The 18,221-nt window shown below is 44.1% G+C and overlaps 3 protein-coding genes across 9 annotated transcripts; 2 read left to right on the forward strand and 1 right to left on the reverse strand.

The window, feature by feature from the left end:
* Positions 1-679: 679 nt before the first annotated feature.
* LOC109513910 (UDP-glucuronosyltransferase 2C1-like) lies at positions 680-4,359 on the reverse strand. 2 transcript variants are annotated; one of them, XM_019866628.1, is made up of 2 exons: positions 4,245-4,359; positions 680-3,023 (listed from the first exon to the last, which is right to left on the reverse strand). In XM_019866628.1, the coding sequence occupies exon 2, from the start codon at positions 3,021-3,023 to the stop codon at positions 1,440-1,442; it is 1,584 nt and encodes a 527-aa protein (XP_019722187.1). In that variant the 5' UTR covers positions 4,245-4,359; the 3' UTR covers positions 680-1,439. The 2 variants fall into 2 exon arrangements, with proteins under 2 accessions (XP_019722187.1, XP_019722186.1); XM_019866627.1 differs by having other exon boundaries at positions 4,224-4,315.
* Positions 4,309-14,895, forward strand: chrna5 (cholinergic receptor, nicotinic, alpha 5). Of its 4 annotated transcripts, none has more exons than XM_019866626.1 (9): positions 4,309-4,378; positions 6,315-6,415; positions 6,523-6,658; positions 9,835-9,986; positions 10,083-10,127; positions 10,271-10,380; positions 10,497-10,674; positions 11,158-11,850; positions 13,811-14,895. In XM_019866626.1, the coding sequence occupies exons 1-9, from the start codon at positions 4,324-4,326 to the stop codon at positions 13,967-13,969; spliced, it is 1,629 nt and encodes a 542-aa protein (XP_019722185.1). In that variant the 5' UTR covers positions 4,309-4,323; the 3' UTR covers positions 13,970-14,895. The 4 variants fall into 4 exon arrangements, 3 of the variants coding, with proteins under 3 accessions (XP_019722185.1, XP_019722183.1, XP_019722184.1); XR_002167891.1 differs by lacking the exon at positions 4,309-4,378 and having other exon boundaries at positions 6,078-6,415; positions 13,811-14,525; positions 14,676-14,895; XM_019866624.1 differs by lacking the exon at positions 4,309-4,378 and having other exon boundaries at positions 6,078-6,415.
* On the forward strand, positions 14,416-18,036 carry LOC109513911 (UDP-glucuronosyltransferase 2C1-like). Of its 3 annotated transcripts, none has more exons than XM_019866630.1 (2): positions 14,416-14,525; positions 15,770-18,036. In XM_019866630.1, exon 2 carries the CDS (start codon positions 15,777-15,779, stop codon positions 17,355-17,357), a length of 1,581 nt encoding a protein of 526 aa, XP_019722189.1. In that variant the 5' UTR covers positions 14,416-14,525; positions 15,770-15,776; the 3' UTR covers positions 17,358-18,036. The 3 variants fall into 3 exon arrangements, with proteins under 3 accessions (XP_019722189.1, XP_019722192.1, XP_019722188.1); XM_019866633.1 differs by having other exon boundaries at positions 14,439-14,495; XM_019866629.1 differs by lacking the exon at positions 14,416-14,525 and adding an exon at positions 15,020-15,703.
* Positions 18,037-18,221: the final 185 nt, after the last annotated feature.

An 18,221-nucleotide genomic window follows, 5' to 3' on the forward strand; every position in this document is an offset into this window, starting at 1 on the left:
AGAGGCTGCCAATGTGATTGAACACAATCGTAAATGCTAACAATCGGATACCTAGTGTGTTGCCCCACAGTGTATGGATTTTTTTTCTGGCTTACACTGTCCAGTTTATGGAATCAAAACCCTCGACCATGAATCCAACCCATTTCACATCAAATACAAAGTCGCAGCACAAAATTTGTAAACAAGACTTCCTGCTAAGTTGAATGAAACTAAAGGCTAAGCCATATAAAGGGAACAACAACAGTCTCCTCAGGGGGACTTGTAAAATTTTCTGGACTCCACCCTTGGCTGACAATATCCACACAGTATTCACGCCTCAAATTCTCCAAAATGCAATCTTTGTCCGTTTGAAGGGTTTCATAACCTGAGCGGCAGCATGTTGCATGGTTTTGAACTTTTGGGTCCAAATCTCGGCTCTGGTCTTTCTCTGTGGAGTTTGCATGTTTTATCCGTGCTTGCAATTGATTTCTCTCAGTGCTCTGCTTTTTTCCTAATCCCCAAAACATGCATGTTAGGTGATTGGTTTCAAGCGGGCTTTAGCAGAAGCATAATTAAGATAACTTGCAGTAAATTGGGGTTTTTTTTCTCCGTTTTGTTTTTCAAAGTAGAGCCTCAGAACTGTGAGGCGAATGTGCTAGCTATCCCGCTGAGGACTACTCAAAGTTAAAGGAATACACAATTCACTTGTACATTTCGTTTTATTAACAATGAACTTTTTACACTTGTATGATAACTGCTCATGTTAAAATGTGTCTGAGAACATGACCGTTAAGAAATCAGAGGTTGCCCATTTAGCTCATCAATTCACGAGCACTTTTTAAAACCATGTAGACAACAGTAAAGTGCAATGAATCGTAAGTCGTCTTACGTCCATTTAGCGTTTTTGAGTTGTACTACAAGCAGATTAGTGGTCACAACGATTATAATGTGGAAATCAAATACCCCATGGCGACCAGCAGAAATCATTTCTTAACTCCAGATTGGAGTTTGAGGCTTTTTTTTTTTTAGGGGGAGACGTTCTCAAGAAACTTTGGGGAAAAATATGAAACAACATTAACGGTACATTACACTTCATGTCAAGTGGAAGTGGTGTTTGACACCAAGTAAAAAGGACTATTATGAGGGAACATGCAGGAAGAACTGATGCACATAAAGTTGTGGAGTGACCATGTCAGCATCAAGGGAAATGCTACTTGTCATCAAAGACAACATCTCCACATCAGGTAAAATCACCTTCATTAATATTGCACAGGGGGTTTACAACACACAAACAAATACAAAACACTTTAAAATTATAAACTTCCGTCACTGTTAAAAGTGATCCGGACCTTTCTCTGTATCATCTTAAGAAGTTTACCTTCGCAAGGAAGTGAGTTCGTGAATGGTGAATCATGAATAGGTGACTCACCGGACATATATGTCAAAACTGTGTCATTTATTTACTCGCGTTTCATTTTCCTCTTACATAAAGCAGAGCACAAACATTTGATGGTGATCATAAAAATTAAAAGCAGAGCCAGCACAGCCCCAGACAGGAACAGATAGACATCCACATTGTAGTAAGTGTACCAGGGCATCTTGTAGGACTCGGTCCTGAGGTGGGCCATGCCTTTGTGCCGTATGACAAATTCAATCCAGAAGAGGGCGTTCTCGAGCGGCGTGATGGGCTGATCTCTGTGCAGCCTAGAGAGCCTCTGCATGTTGTCCCTGTAGGATGGATTAGCAAGAACTTTCTGTATGGCCTTCAGGAAGTTCTCATCTTTATCCACTGAGGCTAACGTGACCACCACTGCCGCCCCTCTCTCTGTGAGACGCACCAGGTTGTCATACTGGTCGAAAAACAAGGGTATTCCCACCACGGGAATTCCGTGGTAAATTGCTTCCTGGAGGCCGTTTGTTCCGCCATGAGCCACGAAGAGTTTCATCCTGGGATGTCCGAGCAGATCGTTCTGCGGCATCCAGTCCACCAGGAGAGTGTTGTTGCCCAGAGTGGAAGGTGGAGTGCCTTTATACCTCCAGATCACCTTCTGGGGGAGCTTGGCGAAAGTCGCGGCGATTTCATCGGCCAAGTCTGCGACGAGTTCATTCACAAAGGTACCCAGGGACATGAGGATGACTCCGTGCTCTCCAGAACTCTGGACGAACTTTTCCAGGTGGTCTGGTAAAGGCTTAGCAGGTTTACACTGAAAACCCCCCATGTAGATGAAGTTGGGCATGGTGGGGCGTGGAAACTCAAAGACAAAGTCCACTCTCATGAGCCACAGATCAGCGGAAAGAAGCAAATGCTGCATGTCGGTATCAGGTCCGAGATATTTGTCACATATTTTCTGATATGTGTTCTTGAGGATCAGGTGATGTTGCGTATAGCTGATGAGAAATACAATCACGTTTTTGACTCTTTGAAAAAAGGTCATCTTGTTGGTATTACCAGTTCCCGTGATAGGAATGTATGATAGCGGCGACGGCGCGAATGCGAGGTGGCCTTCGGTAGCGATGATCCAGCGGACGTTGTATACCAGAGGGAGGTTCAAATATTTGGCCACAATGGCGCCCCCACCCCAGCAGGGGTCAGTGAGCAACAGGTCAAACTTGCTGTCATTCAGTTTCCTCATCATGTCTTGGTCCTCGAGAAGTGCCGTTGCGAACTCACTCACCGTCTTGTGAGCTTCCAGAAAAGCCCCAAACATGCCCACACTCATGTGGAGGAATGTCACAAAAGGCATCGAGCCCCTTTCATACTCGATGATTTCGTAAACCAAGCCGGTGATGAAGTTTTGGTCCAAGCTTCTTTCCACGGGAACGCTGATGGTGTTGTAGTAGGCAGCGGCGTCCTTGATGTACCACGTCTTGCTGGGCCGTACGATGGTCAGGTTGTGCCCTTGTGAGTGCAGCTCTTGAATAAGGATGTCCATGTTCACCCAGTGGCTGCCCTCAATTGGAAAGACCAGGATGTTGCCACACTGACAGGCTCGGGGAAGCAAAATGAAGAGCAGCAAGGCGCTGCAGCAAAACGTAGGCCTCATCTGCAAGAAAAGAGCAAAGCAAGCTAAGACCCAATCAAATCCCAGCTCAACCAACTGTGGGCATAGTACCGTGTCAATCAGGCAAATCAATCACTCGTGTCATTATGCGTTGTGCCTGTGACTAGCTGGTCAACTTGCAACTCCCACTTCAATTTCGCATTGACCACAGGCTTCATATTAGTCATTCCCCATGGTAGCAGTACGGTAATTGGTCTGCTTGTCTTTTCACACAGACATTGGCCAGCTACAAATAGCATGGGTTCCGTAAACATTAAGTGTAAACATCTATCCATCCTTAGTTAAGATAAATTGATGAACAAAAATAAGTTTAAAATAACAATCACCCCAAAAGAACCATAGACAGAAATGTAACGGGGTGCTAGCATCTATTCCTGACGGGGAAATACATGTTCCACTATGAAAAAAAAAAAAAGATCTATGTTTCTCTAATTCTCAGTCTGTCTGTGCGGACAAGTATCATACCAATGTAGTTACTCCCGGATTAAAAAATGGTATGCCCTGCTTGAGTTGACTTGCGGATGTTTTGATTTTAGTGCGTCCACGTATGTTTCAAATGTCCGATTGTTTCGGTGATCGTTGAAAGCACCCCGAGTCAACCCTGCAAACGCGACTGTTTTCTTTTGCTTTTCCACGCAGTTTTTGATCGTTGCATGCAAGCACATTTATGATTATGTTATTGTTCGTGCAAAATCTTGTTTATTAATCCGAAACTCCCCAAAACACAAACGTGTGTACTTCAAGTCTTCAAATAAATACAATCAAGTAATGTCACACCGCTTTTTTAACTCTATGTATTCGAGCTCCGGCGGCAGTCGACACTTTTTTCCCCCCCCCACAGGTAAAATTTGGCACATGAGCTGTGCCACATAGAACGGTGGTTGGGGATCACCGCCTTTAACAAATCTACAGGACTGACTGTAATCCAAAGTACAGTACAATGATAAACTCGACAGAGTCATTTTTTATGTGTCGCAAATTGTTTTTATTATTACAGTACATTATATACTCAGGAGCATTTAATTTCCGTTTCTTTCTGCTGTAACATTATATAAATTGTAAGGCTTGAGTCTCTTTTCAGGGAAGCGTACGTGATAAAACTGCGACTACGTAACTTTCCGCGTCCATTATTTGTACACAAAAGCAAACCCCAATGGATGCCACGGGAAACATGTCACTTACGTCTAAACGTTTCATACTTACTGCGCAGTTGTGTCGTTTTTTTCTTATCTTTCAGTCAACACCGTGCTTTCCGTGCGACGTTCAACGTAGTTTCGGCAGCATGGGAGAGGACGGCTTCGCTCAACTGCGTGGGCACACTTCGGAGGAGAGGAGAGGTCAGTGAAAAGCGTGTGTGTATACGGAGTTACTCATTTACATGGCCTCTGTGCGATTATTATGGTACCACTGAATGGTAATCTTCCTTTCGTCCATCAATTTGTCATCCTATCGCATCACCCATTCAGTCCCGCTTTCACTCATTGGTCTTCAAATTCCGCAAATGTACAGAAAAAATGTCTCCCCGTTTTCACGAATATTGAATTATGGACCGTCGAGGAGGGTGTTTGATGTTCATTTTCCTGCAATGTTGGTACCTGTACCATTTGAAATTTACAGGAAACATTACATAAGTGTAATATTAACGGCTGACGATACTGAGTCGTTTGCAGTTCGGGGTTTTTCCATTTAATAAATGGCTCGTTTGTTAATCCCGAGGAAGATAAAGTAGACCCAGATACTGACTATAAATGACTTTATGTACTTTGTCTCATTCAAATCTTATCTTAAATCTCCCCACACCCACTCTGTCGTCATCAGCACCCTACACCAAGTTAGCAAGGTCTAGTGGAGTGGTTCTTAACCTTTTTAGAGGTACCGAACCCAACCAGTAAATTTGCACATTCACCGAACCCTTAATCAGTGAAAAATAAATATATATTTATATATATATTTTACAAATTCAATATATTAAAAAACGCATTTATTGAAAAAGAAAAAAAGTAAATAAAATTTCAAGAGATAAGTTTACTTTCTTTTTTTTTAATTGTACCACGGCACGTACTTCACACGACAGTCACACATTGACTACAAAACGAACTAAATTTCCTACAGCACTGATTGGACAAGCAATGTCATGTGATCATCTGCAGCCAGTGATGGCCAAGTGGGCGTGTCATAACTAATTAACATGTTGAGTCGGTGTGTCTTACCCTCCATGGCAGAGGCTCCGTCGAACCCCTGAGACCGACTCACCGAACCCTGAGGTTCGATCGAACTCTGGTTAAGAACCATTGGACTAGTGTATCTTAGCTCTGGTCTCGATGCAGGACAACGAAATTAGAATTTTTTATTTTTTTTCAAAAAGGGTGTATTCGTAGTAAGTGATATAAAATAATGTATAATTCAAACTCAATTCAAAAACATTTCTGTGTGCAATCCTGAGACCTTTTGCGTACTCCCGAGGTGCCTGATCGCAGAGACGTTATTGTATTTCTTAACATGTTAAATCTGATGTTCATTCCTTAGTTGTTAAGCTTTTGTTTTGAAGGAGGGCGACAGTGCTGCTGGCGGTGGATTCCCGTAATGCAGTGTTATTGTTGGCTTGACTTCGTCTTTCCTTGTGGAGGCTGGCCTCACCTCAGTAAATTACTGAGAAAGAGAATGACACACAGAAAATGACACAGAAAATGACATTTCAATTGGCTTCAAACCTATATAATTTTTTTTTTTACTTTCCAGAGGGCCATGAAAACGTTCTAAAATTAAGATATCTTGGGTAATGAAGAAATCACAAGCTTTTTTACATCATGAATTAACCCCTTTTTTAATTGCAGTTAAGCATTTGGTGGTTGACACCATCACACCATGATGACACTGATTATTGGCATTATTATTTGACAATGTTTTTCAGTAAAATTTCCCCCATTTCAAGGAATTTGTTGAGCATTTTTTTTAAGCATAATTTGGCATTTGGAGCTATTTCAAGATGTATTTAAATGAATCACAAAGCACATTTAATTTAAAAAAATCTCATTTAGTACTGATTAATATTTGTTTACATGCTCTTCAGCATTTTCACAATTATTGATTTATTTCAGGAAATATGACCTCAAACAAGGTCTGCTTTCCACATGGAGGAAGGGATTCATAATTGCTCTTGTTCAGTTGTATAGCTTTAGGCTGAAATGTGTGCAGTGTGCGTGTGTGTGCGTACGTGCGTGCGTGTGAGTGTGTATGGGTGTGTGTGTGTGTGTGTCTGTGCCTGTATTTCAGGGGGTAAGGGGGTGGTGCTTTCTAGAGGCAAGAGGGGAGGCAGGAAGAGGAGAGAAGCTGTGAGCATCGCTTCTCTATTCACTGATGCCACTCAGAGACAGGTATGCTTTCACGCCGCGTTCATGCTACTATGATGCTCATCTTATGGGTTTTTTTTGGTTTGTTTTTTGTTTTTTTTTAATGATTCAAATGTTGCTCCTAAATGCAGCTTCATCTTCCGCAGCAACGATGCCTGAGCGCTGTATCTAAGACGATGCACAGAGCGAAGGGGGCGGCCGCCTCCTCTCTCGCAGTGCTGCTGTTGTTGCCGCTGCTGCACTGCTGCCACCTGTGCCACTCGCTGCGTAAGTTGCCTGTCGACACTGCCAACGTCTCAATAAATGCACAATCCAGTGGCGTGGTTGAACAGCGTCAGGGTACAGAAAGAAGCCGCTTACCGATGTTACACTAAGCCCATGCGGGAGACGGTGAGCGAGCACTGCCGTGATTATAAAAAATAAAATATTAAAAAAATAAAAAATGGCGAGTAATACAAATCCTCTCCTTAAAATATTTATTATTGCCAATATTGATCATAGATATACTGTACCACAAACTATGAGCCCCAAATCATGAAATTGTTCTCAGATGATTTGACTTTTTAAAAAAATGTACAATGCACATGCGGTGAAGACTCTCCGTAACTTCCAACTAAGAAGAAGCTCAACTTTTCTCCCCCCAACATACAAAAATCTCAGAACGTCAGTTCAGATGCATCATTTCAACATTCTCACCTTCAGGGGCGAGGTGGCCGTTGGAAATTCTTGTAAATCAGGTAAATTTTTCCCGAACGGCCGGTGTATTTCCGGGCCGGTCCTGGCCATCACGGCCGCTAGCAACCACCCCCCCCGAATCAGCAATTATGTTTCAGCACATGACGGCCGCACCCCATCGCCAACGATGTTTCCGCACCTGACGGTCCATCAACAAAAAAATTTCGGGACATGATAGCCGCACCAAGCCAACTGTAAACCACGCCCCCTCCCCCGCCATACTGTACTATGCTTGAAAGTAATATCTATGAGGAACAGATTTCAGAGCCAAAAAAAGGAGGCGCCTATTTTGGAGTAAGGTGTGTATTTATTCAACTCAATGAAGCACCAGGAATTAAATAGAGGCACGGCGTCCATTACAGTGGAGGCTTCTCTTCCCGGTGTCCTACTGTACAATTGTTTCCTCACAATTTGCCGGCCTTACATACAGCACACTCACTTGCTCCACTTTCAAATCAAACTTTTGATTGACTGAGTGCAGGGGAGGAGTTACAATCCATGTGATTGATTCATGTCAGTGTTATCAATATCATGAATTCTGGTCGTTTTTTTGTTTGTTTGTTTGTTTTAATAATAAAGCAGATAGCAGCAATGTCTCACCCTTAATTGGATGGCAGAGAGAACACCAATATCGATTTGGGAGTCTCAGCCAGGCGGAACGACCCTAATAGGAGGGGAGCTTGAAAAGATGATGAATGGGTGGATAACAGTCTCATTTATTAGGGGATTGCTTCTCCGCATCGATACCAGGCATTGCGAAGCGAGATCCTATAAATTGAGTGTGAAAGAAAAAAAAAGCCATCCGGCATTTGAAGATCCATGCAAAGGTCGGATGCAAAATTGACGATTCTTCTGCCCAGAGCCATCAGTGCTGGGAACCCAATGTCTGACACTCGAGCTTGCCCATACAAGCCCCGAGCTACTCTCAAGTATTTGGATGCACTGCTCCCTGTTCTGAAAATACTTCACACTTGATAGGGCAACAGTGAATGCCTCCTGCCATTTGTATGCAGACGGCGTCTAGCAAACCTTGATGCCAAAACTCCTCAAAGAATGCCTGCATGACGGAGCTCAATTAACGGTTCTCCTTCATTCTGTGAAACTGTAAAAATCATAGCTAATGTGAAAATAGCAAAACAAATTGTGGGGTTTTTATCGACCTCAGCTACCCACAAGTTGGAAGGTCACCTGATGGATTAAACCAATCCATCTGCTGTGGGAAAGGCTGCTTATAAATAAAATGACCCTCAAAGTACAACAACAAAAGAATCCAGGAAGTTTCCCACATTCGTTCATGGTGTCACAGCTGCAAAAAGGCACAGACATTTTTCCCGAAGTTTTCTCTCACTGAACTTGTTGTCTGCCCACAATCTGCCTCCACAGTTATGGCTGTTTTATCCCCATGTCCTGCAAGAAATTAACCAAAGGAATTAGAGCAGGAGTACAAAAGACAAGCAGGGGCCTGTTTCATGGGTCTGACAAAGTGGTTGCATAACCAGGATTGTGGGATCCAGTGCGTCCACTTTAGTTGTGTGGCACTGATAGCCCAGCAGCCATTGTGTCGCGGTTTTGTACTTCACCCGTGTGTCTGTATGTATATCGAGAATTGAGTCAAATATAACACCACGATTCTTTTACTGAGTTACTTTGGGTAATACTGTAGTAAATTTACCGAGACTCGGAGTGATGTCGTGAAACATTTGATGCTGACGAGCGGGGCCAGTCATCAATATCTCAGTTTTATCAGGGTTCAAAAGCAACGCTAGCAACCACCCCCCCCGAATCAGCAATTATGTTTCAGCACATGACGGCCGCACCCCATCGCCAACGATGTTTCCGCACCTGACGGTCCATCAACAAAAAAATTTCGGGACATGATAGCCGCACCAAGCCAACTGTAAACCACGCCCCCTCCCCCGCCATACTGTACTATGCTTGAAAGTAATATCTATTAGGAACAGATTTCAGAGCCAAAAAAAGGAGGCGCCTATTTTGGAGTAAGGTGTGTATTTATTCAACTCAATGAAGCACCAGGAATTAAATAGAGGCACGGCGTCCATTACAGTGGAGGCTTCTCTTCCCGGTGTCCTACTGTACAATTGTTTCCTCACAATTTGCCGGCCTTACATACAGCACACTCACTTGCTCCACTTTCAAATCAAACTTTTGATTGACTGAGTGCAGGGGAGGAGTTACAATCCATGTGATTGATTCATGTCAGTGTTATCAATATCATGAATTCTGGTCGTTTTTTTGTTTGTTTGTTTGTTTTAATAATAAAGCAGATAGCAGCAATGTCTCACCCTTAATTGGATGGCAGAGAGAACACCAATATCGATTTGGGAGTCTCAGCCAGGCGGAACGACCCTAATAGGAGGGGAGCTTGAAAAGATGATGAATGGGTGGATAACAGTCTCATTTATTAGGGGATTGCTTCTCCGCATCGATACCAGGCATTGCGAAGCGAGATCCTATAAATTGAGTGTGAAAGAAAAAAAAACGCTTTCATTCTGAGTGAGATTGATAGCTCGTATGTCTTTGTTTGTCACCTACACTAGGCAGGGACTGTGCGCTTACTCCGAGGCCACTTGAATCTCATTTTATTTAAAAAAAAGCGAGGAGGTTCCACGTCAGATCATTTCTTCATCTTGTCACGTTGCCTGATTCAAGAAAAATTCCACGTTTCTTTCTGCTGTTTTCACTCTCAGGTGTTCCTAAACTTTCCTCCTATGCAAAAGCCGAAGACAAGCTGTTCAAATACCTCTTTGGGAACTATCAGAAGTGGGTCCGCCCGGTGGAATATCTGAACCAGACCATTTACGTCAAGTTTGGACTGGCCATCTCCCAACTCGTTGATGTGGTGCGGATTTAACGTACAATAATTTTCAATGGTGTTGTCGTAAAAATTCAATCAGTGGTCATAAAATCGAGCTTCTGCTGTGTTTTCCCCATCCAGGATGAAAAGAACCAGCTGATGACCACCAATGTGTGGATGAAACAGGCAAGTGGATTAACATGAAAGGTGACCAGACGTCTGCTTCACCCCCCCACACCCACACACAAATCTTGTATCTCACAAAGATCGATGCTTTCATGTTATTTTACCATCCAGATTACACACAATTTATGTTGCCTGTCATGCAGGAGTGGACCGACATGAAGCTAAGGTGGGACCCCGACGACTACTTGGGCATCACCACTATACGAGTGCCATCCGACAGGCTGTGGCTCCCAGACGTCGTGCTGTATGATAAGTATGCAACATGATGGATCAATCCTACGCTATACATACAGTGCATCCGGAAAGTATTCACAGCACATCCAACGGTTTGTTGTCGGTGAACATTTTCACTCCAAATTCTACACTCAGTTCAGACGGTCGTTTCGAGGGCACCGTGACCAAGGCAGTGGTAAAATACGACGGCACCATATTGTGGACTCCGCCTGCCAACTACAAGTCCGCCTGCACCATCGATGTCACCTTCTTCCCATTTGACCTGCAGAACTGCTCCATGAAATTTGGCTCGTGGACCTACGACGGCTCTCAGGTGATTATTTGATTCAGAAAAGAATGTGACGCAAGCGTGAGATTGCAGGCGTGTATCTTGCTGCAGTAAAAAAAAAAAAAAATAGCAATTGTCCAGCAACAAGAGAACTTGCTGTTAACTTGTGCTTTTTAATTGCTACTCTCCGGAGCAAATGCATACACGTGGCGAAGACTCTCCAGAACGTCCGCTAACAAGCCAGGCTAAGCCAACAAACTGAAGATCTCTCGTCTCTTTGTCAAGATGCATCAATTCAACATACTGTATTGGCCTGAATATAAGACAGTGTTTTTTGCATTGAAATAAGACTGTGCTTTGGCGCCATTCTGTGGTACCGTGAGGTACTACAACAAAAAGTTCGAGATGGGTTCCACAGAAAAAAATGCAAAGAGGTGAATTCGTGAATGGCGAACCACGGTTCACTGCATCTCAAAATTGAGGCGTAGACATCGGTCGTGTGACGTCCAGGTGATCTTTCTTCGGCAGGTCGACGTCATTCTGGAGGACTTCCACGTGGATAGGCAGGACTATTTTGACAATGGCGAATGGGAGATTGTGAAGGCCACAGGCAGCCGCGGTCTGAGGGTGGACGGCGGCGTCTCATATCCCACCATCACCTACTTCTTCATCATCCGCCGGCTGCCCCTCTTCTACACCCTCTTCCTCATCATCCCCTGCATCGGCTTGTCCTTCCTCACCATCCTCGTCTTCTACTTGCCCTCCAACTGCGGCGAAAAGATCTCCCTGTGCACCTCAGTGCTGGTGTCGCTCACTGTCTTCCTGCTGGTCATCGAGGAGATCATCCCCTCCTCGTCTAAGGCCATCCCTCTCATCGGCGAGTATCTGGTCTTCACCATGATATTCGTCACGCTCTCCATCGTCATCACCGTCTTCACCATTAACGTCCACCACCGCTCCTCCTCGACGCATAACAGCATGGCGCCGTGGGTGCGCAGGATATTCCTGCATCGACTGCCCAAGGTGCTGTGCATGCGCGGCCACGTGGACCGCTACGGCACAGCGGGAGCGGCACACACGGGACGGGTGCTGGGATTGGGATTGATGAAGGACTGTACGACTGAGCGCGACCTCTCTCACGCCAGACACAACATCCAAGCTGCGCTGGATTCCATCCGCTACATAACCATGCATGTGGTGAAAGAAAATGAGGTCAGAGAGGTGAGTCTGTTATTTGATCTGCATCTATTTTACATAATATGAAAGCACAGTTATTTTTAAAACTTGATAGACCCCCCCCCCCCCACACACACACATGGTGATGAAAAAATATTATATATATTTTCTAAGGTCATGCACTCTCAGGGTATCACTGAGAGTACTCTGAGGCTATGGGTCATCGACGATGGCTAAGTGCAGTGTGCACATCGTACGTGCATGTACATAGGTCAGCGCTTCGTTATTTAATGTGGAGGCAACAATCCACATCCGTGAAACAAAGACAGTGACACGCGCCAACTTTCTGGAAATGCCATCCGGCATTTGAAGATCCATGCAAAGGTCGGATGCAAAATTGACGATTCTTCTGCCCAGAGCCATCAGTGCTGGGAACCCAATGTCTGACACTCGAGCTTGCCCATACAAGCCCCGAGCTACTCTCAAGTATTTGGATGCACTGCTCCCTGTTCTGAAAATACTTCACACTTGATAGGGCAACAGTGAATGCCTCCTGCCATTTGTATGCAGACGGCGTCTAGCAAACCTTGATGCCAAAACTCCTCAAAGAATGCCTGCATGACGGAGCTCAATTAACGGTTCTCCTTCATTCTGTGAAACTGTAAAAATCATAGCTAATGTGAAAATAGCAAAACAAATTGTGGGGTTTTTATCGACCTCAGCTACCCACAAGTTGGAAGGTCACCTGATGGATTAAACCAATCCATCTGCTGTGGGAAAGGCTGCTTATAAATAAAATGACCCTCAAAGTACAACAACAAAAGAATCCAGGAAGTTTCCCACATTCGTTCATGGTGTCACAGCTGCAAAAAGGCACAGACATTTTTCCCGAAGTTTTCTCTCACTGAACTTGTTGTCTGCCCACAATCTGCCTCCACAGTTATGGCTGTTTTATCCCCATGTCCTGCAAGAAATTAACCAAAGGAATGAGAGCAGGAGTACAAAAGACAAGCAGGGGCCTGTTTCATGGGTCTGACAAAGTGGTTGCATAACCAGGATTGTGGGATCCAGTGCTTCCACTTTAGTTGTGTGGCACTTGTAGCCCAGCAGCCATTGTCCTGTGGTTTTGTACTTCACCCTTGTGTCTGTATGTATATCGAGAGTTGAGTCAAATATAACACCACGATTCTTTGACTGAGTTACTTTGGGTAATACTGTAGTAAATTTACCGAGACTCGGAGTGATGTCGTGAAACATTTGCTGATGACGAACGGGGCCAGTCATCAATATCTCAGTTTTATCAGGGTTCAAAAGCAAAAAAATTGACATAGACCGTAGTTTAATCTTAGCACGGCATGCCTCCAGATTACAGCAATTATTTGGGTTTGTTATTTTCCACTTTAGTTGTGTGGCACTTGTAGCCCAGCAGCCATTGTCCTGTGGTTTTGTACTTCACCCTTGTGTCTGTATGTATATCGAGAGTTGAGTCAAATATAACACCACGATTCTTTGACTGAGTTACTTTGGGTAATACTGTAGTAAATTTACGAAAACTAATGTTATTGTTCCATATAATGTCACCAAACAGAAGCATATTGATTATAAACGATCCAGGGCCAAGAACTGAACCCTGTGGGAGTCTTGATGTAACATTACGAAAGTTAGAAATCAAGCCTTTGGAGCCTGAAATTCATTTCACAATGGGTCTTTGAGATAGTGGGAGGAAGTCAGAGTACCCGGAGAAAACTCACACAAGCACCAGAACAAAACAGTTAATTGCCTTTTATGTGTTTCTTTTTGGGGTGTGGGGGCTGCAGGTGGTACACAGGGCCAAGAACTGAACCTTGTGGGAGTCTTCATGTAAAATTACAAAAGTTAGAAATCAAGCCTTTGGAGCCTGAAATTTGGGAGGAAGTCAGAGTACCCGGAGAAAACACACACGAGCACCAGAACAAAACAGTTAATTGCCTTTTATTTGTTTCTTTTTGGGGTGTGGGGGCTGCAGGTGGTACAGGACTGGAAGTTTGTTGCCCAGGTTCTGGATCGAATGTTTCTCTGGGCGTTCCTGTTGGTGTCTGTCCTGGGCTCGGCTCTCCTCTTCATCCCGGTTATCTACAAATGGGCCAGCATTATCGTCCCCAAACATTTTGGAGGTGCCCTTTGAAGGTTTGCTGACATGGAAGTGAGGCACATCAGCGGCTAGGGTCCAGATTACGCTATGTCGGTAGCGTGAAGTATCGAGTGTTACTACAGTATAACACAAATAAAGTAAAAATCCAAAAAAGGTGATAAACTTACCTGGCAAGCAGAAATTTCGCAAATTCATCAGTGCTTCTGAATCAGTGGTTCGCAAACGAGTAATGGGCATGTTCATGTTCTAATGTACTATTGTCAAGTTTACTCATAGCTCTCAAAATTTTGACCCAAAAGTGTTTTGTTTTTTTGTGAATTGCAGACTTCCCCTTTGAGGTGAAAGTGCAACCGGTAAACTCAAGCATGTTTTGTTGGACTTTGCCCTTTTTCAGCCAGCACTGGGATTATTCTCCTCTGTAGCACAAAACAAGCTCCGTTTCTTGTCGTGTGTGCATGCACGGACCTGCAGCTGAGTGATGCCACGCATCCGTACCAACATGTTCCTTGAAGCGTCTGCGTGAAGAGACTGCGGATAAACATCAACCCGGGCAGTCAGTGTGAGTGCATTTTAATCGCAGCACTAAAAGGTACTGCACCAAATGCTTGAATCACCAGATCATAAACTACAAAATGACACACAGCTGAACGCTCTATGAGGGTGGAAGATTTAATTCTTAATCATTTGTTAAAAGTGAGTTTGTTATTTATTCGTAGAATGTGTTTGTATGTGCCTTCAGATTTTTCCTATGATCCTTGTAGTGAAACGGAATTACGTTTGGAAGCTAAATACGTGGACAAGCAGTCTGCTTCACAATTCAAAGACGGAATCTGGGGTTCGGATCTTGCCTTTGGCCTTCCTGTGTTGTGTCTGTCCGCGCATGGGTTTTCCTTGGGTACCCCAACTTACTCCCACATGCAAAAATTGTGTGTGTTATTTTCATTAAAGATTCAAAATAGTGCACGGGTGTAAGTGTGGTGATTTGTCTCTATGTGCCTAACGATTGTCGGACTAGTCCAGAGTGACCTGCACCTTTCACCCAAAGTCAGCTTGGTTAGACTCCAGTTGAGACACATTCGGGTGAATGAGGACAAGGGTTACAGAATAAAACAATAAACAAAACGTGAAATAAACTATTCTCTTCTAGATTTGGGCCATGTACCTCTTGACAGAGTAAGGAACCATATTTGATAACTTAAACTTGAGTTAAAATGTATGCCCCACACCTTTCTTTAAGGTAGCAGAACCATGCCTTTTTTCCCTGCCATGTAAATCGACATTTCTAATATAAATTGTCGATTGAATAGATGTCAAATTTCAAAATATAGACGATTTTGCCATTATGACCAGCCGTTGAGAGCAACCATGCTACAAAGTGGCCCATGATGAAAGCACATCCCTGACCTCGACACTTAAATTAACACGTGTAAGGTAACGGGAGTACTGGGAGAAAACCCACAGAGCCGAAATTCCAACCCTGAACCTCTAAACTGCGAGCCGGACGTATGAACCATAAGGTCCCACTTCAGCCGTGCACAGTGTAGTTACTTCAAAATAAAATAAGGGAAATAAAACTCAGTCACATGTACAATGAAAAGTGAAAACAGATGTGACTCTGGCTGAAACGGATCAGCATTCCAGAAGAGGGAAAACAAAACAGCTAATGTTCGCTTATGCAAAGGATTTCTCGTCATGTGTCCGCTCAGTAAGTCACACTTGAGGAATCCAATATGGTGTGTATGATCTCGGCTGCTCCGTATAAATAAGGTACGTTTACAATCTGACTCTTGAAAATAAAAGTGAAATCGGAGCTCATGTTGTTTTCTTCTTCAGGTTCACGATGCCCCTGCATGGAAACTCGCTTTTCTTTCAAGCATCCTTCGTGTTGTTGTTGTCGTCATGGAGAGCTTGTTACTGTGGCAAAATTCTAGTGGTCCCATTCGAGGGCAGCCACTGGGTGAACATGGAGGTCCTGATTAAAGCACTCCATTCTCACGGACACTCCGTGGACGTGATTCGGACCGACAAAAGCTGGTACATCAAGGACAGCATGCCGCACTACAGCCCCATCACGGTGTCTGTCAACGAAGCGTTCGACCCGGCCTTTGTCGACTCCCTGATGAAAACGACTTTTGCTCTGGAGCGCGAGGGAAGCTCAGTGATGAACTTTGTGCGTCTGCAGCTTCAAATGTTTGAAGCAATGTCCGGTACGGGCAAGATCATGTGCACATTGACCAGTGCCATATTACAAGACGACAATTTAATGTCTCGTCTGAAGGAGCGTCGGTATGACCTCCTCCTCACTGACCCCACCATGGGCACGGGTGTCATTTTGGCTCATGCTCTACAGTTACCTTTGGTTTATAATGTGCGCTGGGTGATGTGTAAGGAGGGGCATCTGGTCCTGGCGCCTTCGCCTTTGTCTTACGTTCCCATGACTGGCTCTGGACTGTCTAATAAGATGACTTTTCTTCAGAGGGTCAAGAATCTTGTGTACTTTGTCAGCGGGGAAGCTCTGTACGCCTTTACCATCATACCGCAATATCAGGCTGTTTGCAACCAGTTCTTTGGCCCAGAGGTGAGATTTGATGAACTTCTTCAAAAAGCAGACATGTGGCTCATGAGAGCGGATTTTGTCTTTGAGTTTCCTCGCCCCACCATGCCCAACATCATCTACATAGGAGGTTTCCAATGTAAGCCTGCAGAACCTCTTCCCAACCACCTGGAGGAGTTTGTGCAGAGTTCTGGACAACACGGAGTCATCGTCATGTCTTTGGGGACTCTCATCGGGGAACTTCCTAGCGACTTCGCTGATGAAATTGCGGCGGCTTTCGCTAAGCTCCCCCAGAAGGTCATCTGGAGCTACAGAGGAACAAAACCTTCCACTTTGGGCAACAACACTCTCATAGTGGACTGGATGCCGCAGAATGACCTCCTGGGACATCGCAAAGTGAAGCTCTTCGTGGCTCATGGTGGGACGAACGGTGTCCAAGAAGCGATTTACCATGGCGTTCCAGTAGTGGGAATACCTTTGTTTTTTGACCAGCATGACAACCTGCTGCGCCTCACGGAGAGAGGAGCGGCTGTGGTGGTCACGTTAGCCTCGATGGATAAAGATGACAGCTTCCTGAAGGCCCTACAGGAAGTTCTTACCAATCCGTCCTACAGGAACAGCATGCAGAGGCTGTCCAGGCTGCACAGAGATCAGCCCATCCCGCCGCTCGACAACGCCCTCTTCTGGATTGAGTTTGTCATGAGGCACAAGGGCGCAGCTCACCTGAGGACCGAGTCCTACAAGCTGCCGTGGTACGCCTACTACAATGTGGACATTGTCGTTACTTTCTTTACAACAGCGGCAGTGATGTTTTTGCTTCCGGTTGTGTTTTTGAGGACACATGTCTTCAAAACAAATCGAAAATGAGCTGCTTCTTTTGACGGTATTATGAGCAATCACACTATTTAGTGCTGTGTATCTCCTAATTATTGATGATAATATCAATAATTGTATGTTAGATTGTCAAACTGTTTGGAATACCACATGCGTGTGTGTGAGTGTGTTTGTGTGTGTGTGTTTGATATTGACATGCGACAACTAATGAAAGCTCTCTGAAGGGTTTACTCAAGACAAGGCCAATAGGAAGATCTGCCTGCATGGCCAAAGAAAGGTTGGGATCGCCTTTTCAAAAGACAGTCAAAGAAAACCCACGAAAACTAAGATCTGTGACCAGCTCCTTCGCCGAAGACCGAACCAAAGAAACTTCGAAGCTGGTATTGGAAGGTTCCATGTATCTGGATCTTCTGTGGATGAAAACGTGCCGGAGCACTGCACCATTCTTATTTACTGACTGATAAGAAAGAGTTTCTGAATCCACGACAGGCATCAAAAAGTTTGGCATTGTGTAATGAATTGAAATTCAACAGTTGGGAGGTGTTTTGGGCTCAATTCGTGTTATCATGTAAGTACTAGTCAATCATTAAAAATGAAGCAACCAACTGTTTAATCACTTCACCTAATCGTTGGATCTGGAGCTTCCGGGCTTCACCAGTCCCGTACTGAGCCATTTTGACCCTTGAAGGCAAAAGTGGGCAAGCTTTTTTGACCATTTGGTCCATGCCGGCTAACTTTGAATGATATTATGTTTCATTTTCATTTAATTATTAAGGTAAAAAAACAAAATGATTTCATTGCCATATAATTATAAATAATATGGAATTATATGTATTTATACATCAGTAACCAATAATGTAATGAAAAAATATTTTCATAAAATATTAAAAAATATAC

This window comes from Hippocampus comes, unplaced genomic scaffold (genome assembly GCF_001891065.2).
Source record: "Hippocampus comes isolate QL1 unplaced genomic scaffold, H_comes_QL1_v1.1 scaffold82, whole genome shotgun sequence".
Lineage (NCBI taxonomy): Eukaryota > Metazoa > Chordata > Actinopteri > Syngnathiformes > Syngnathidae > Hippocampus > Hippocampus comes.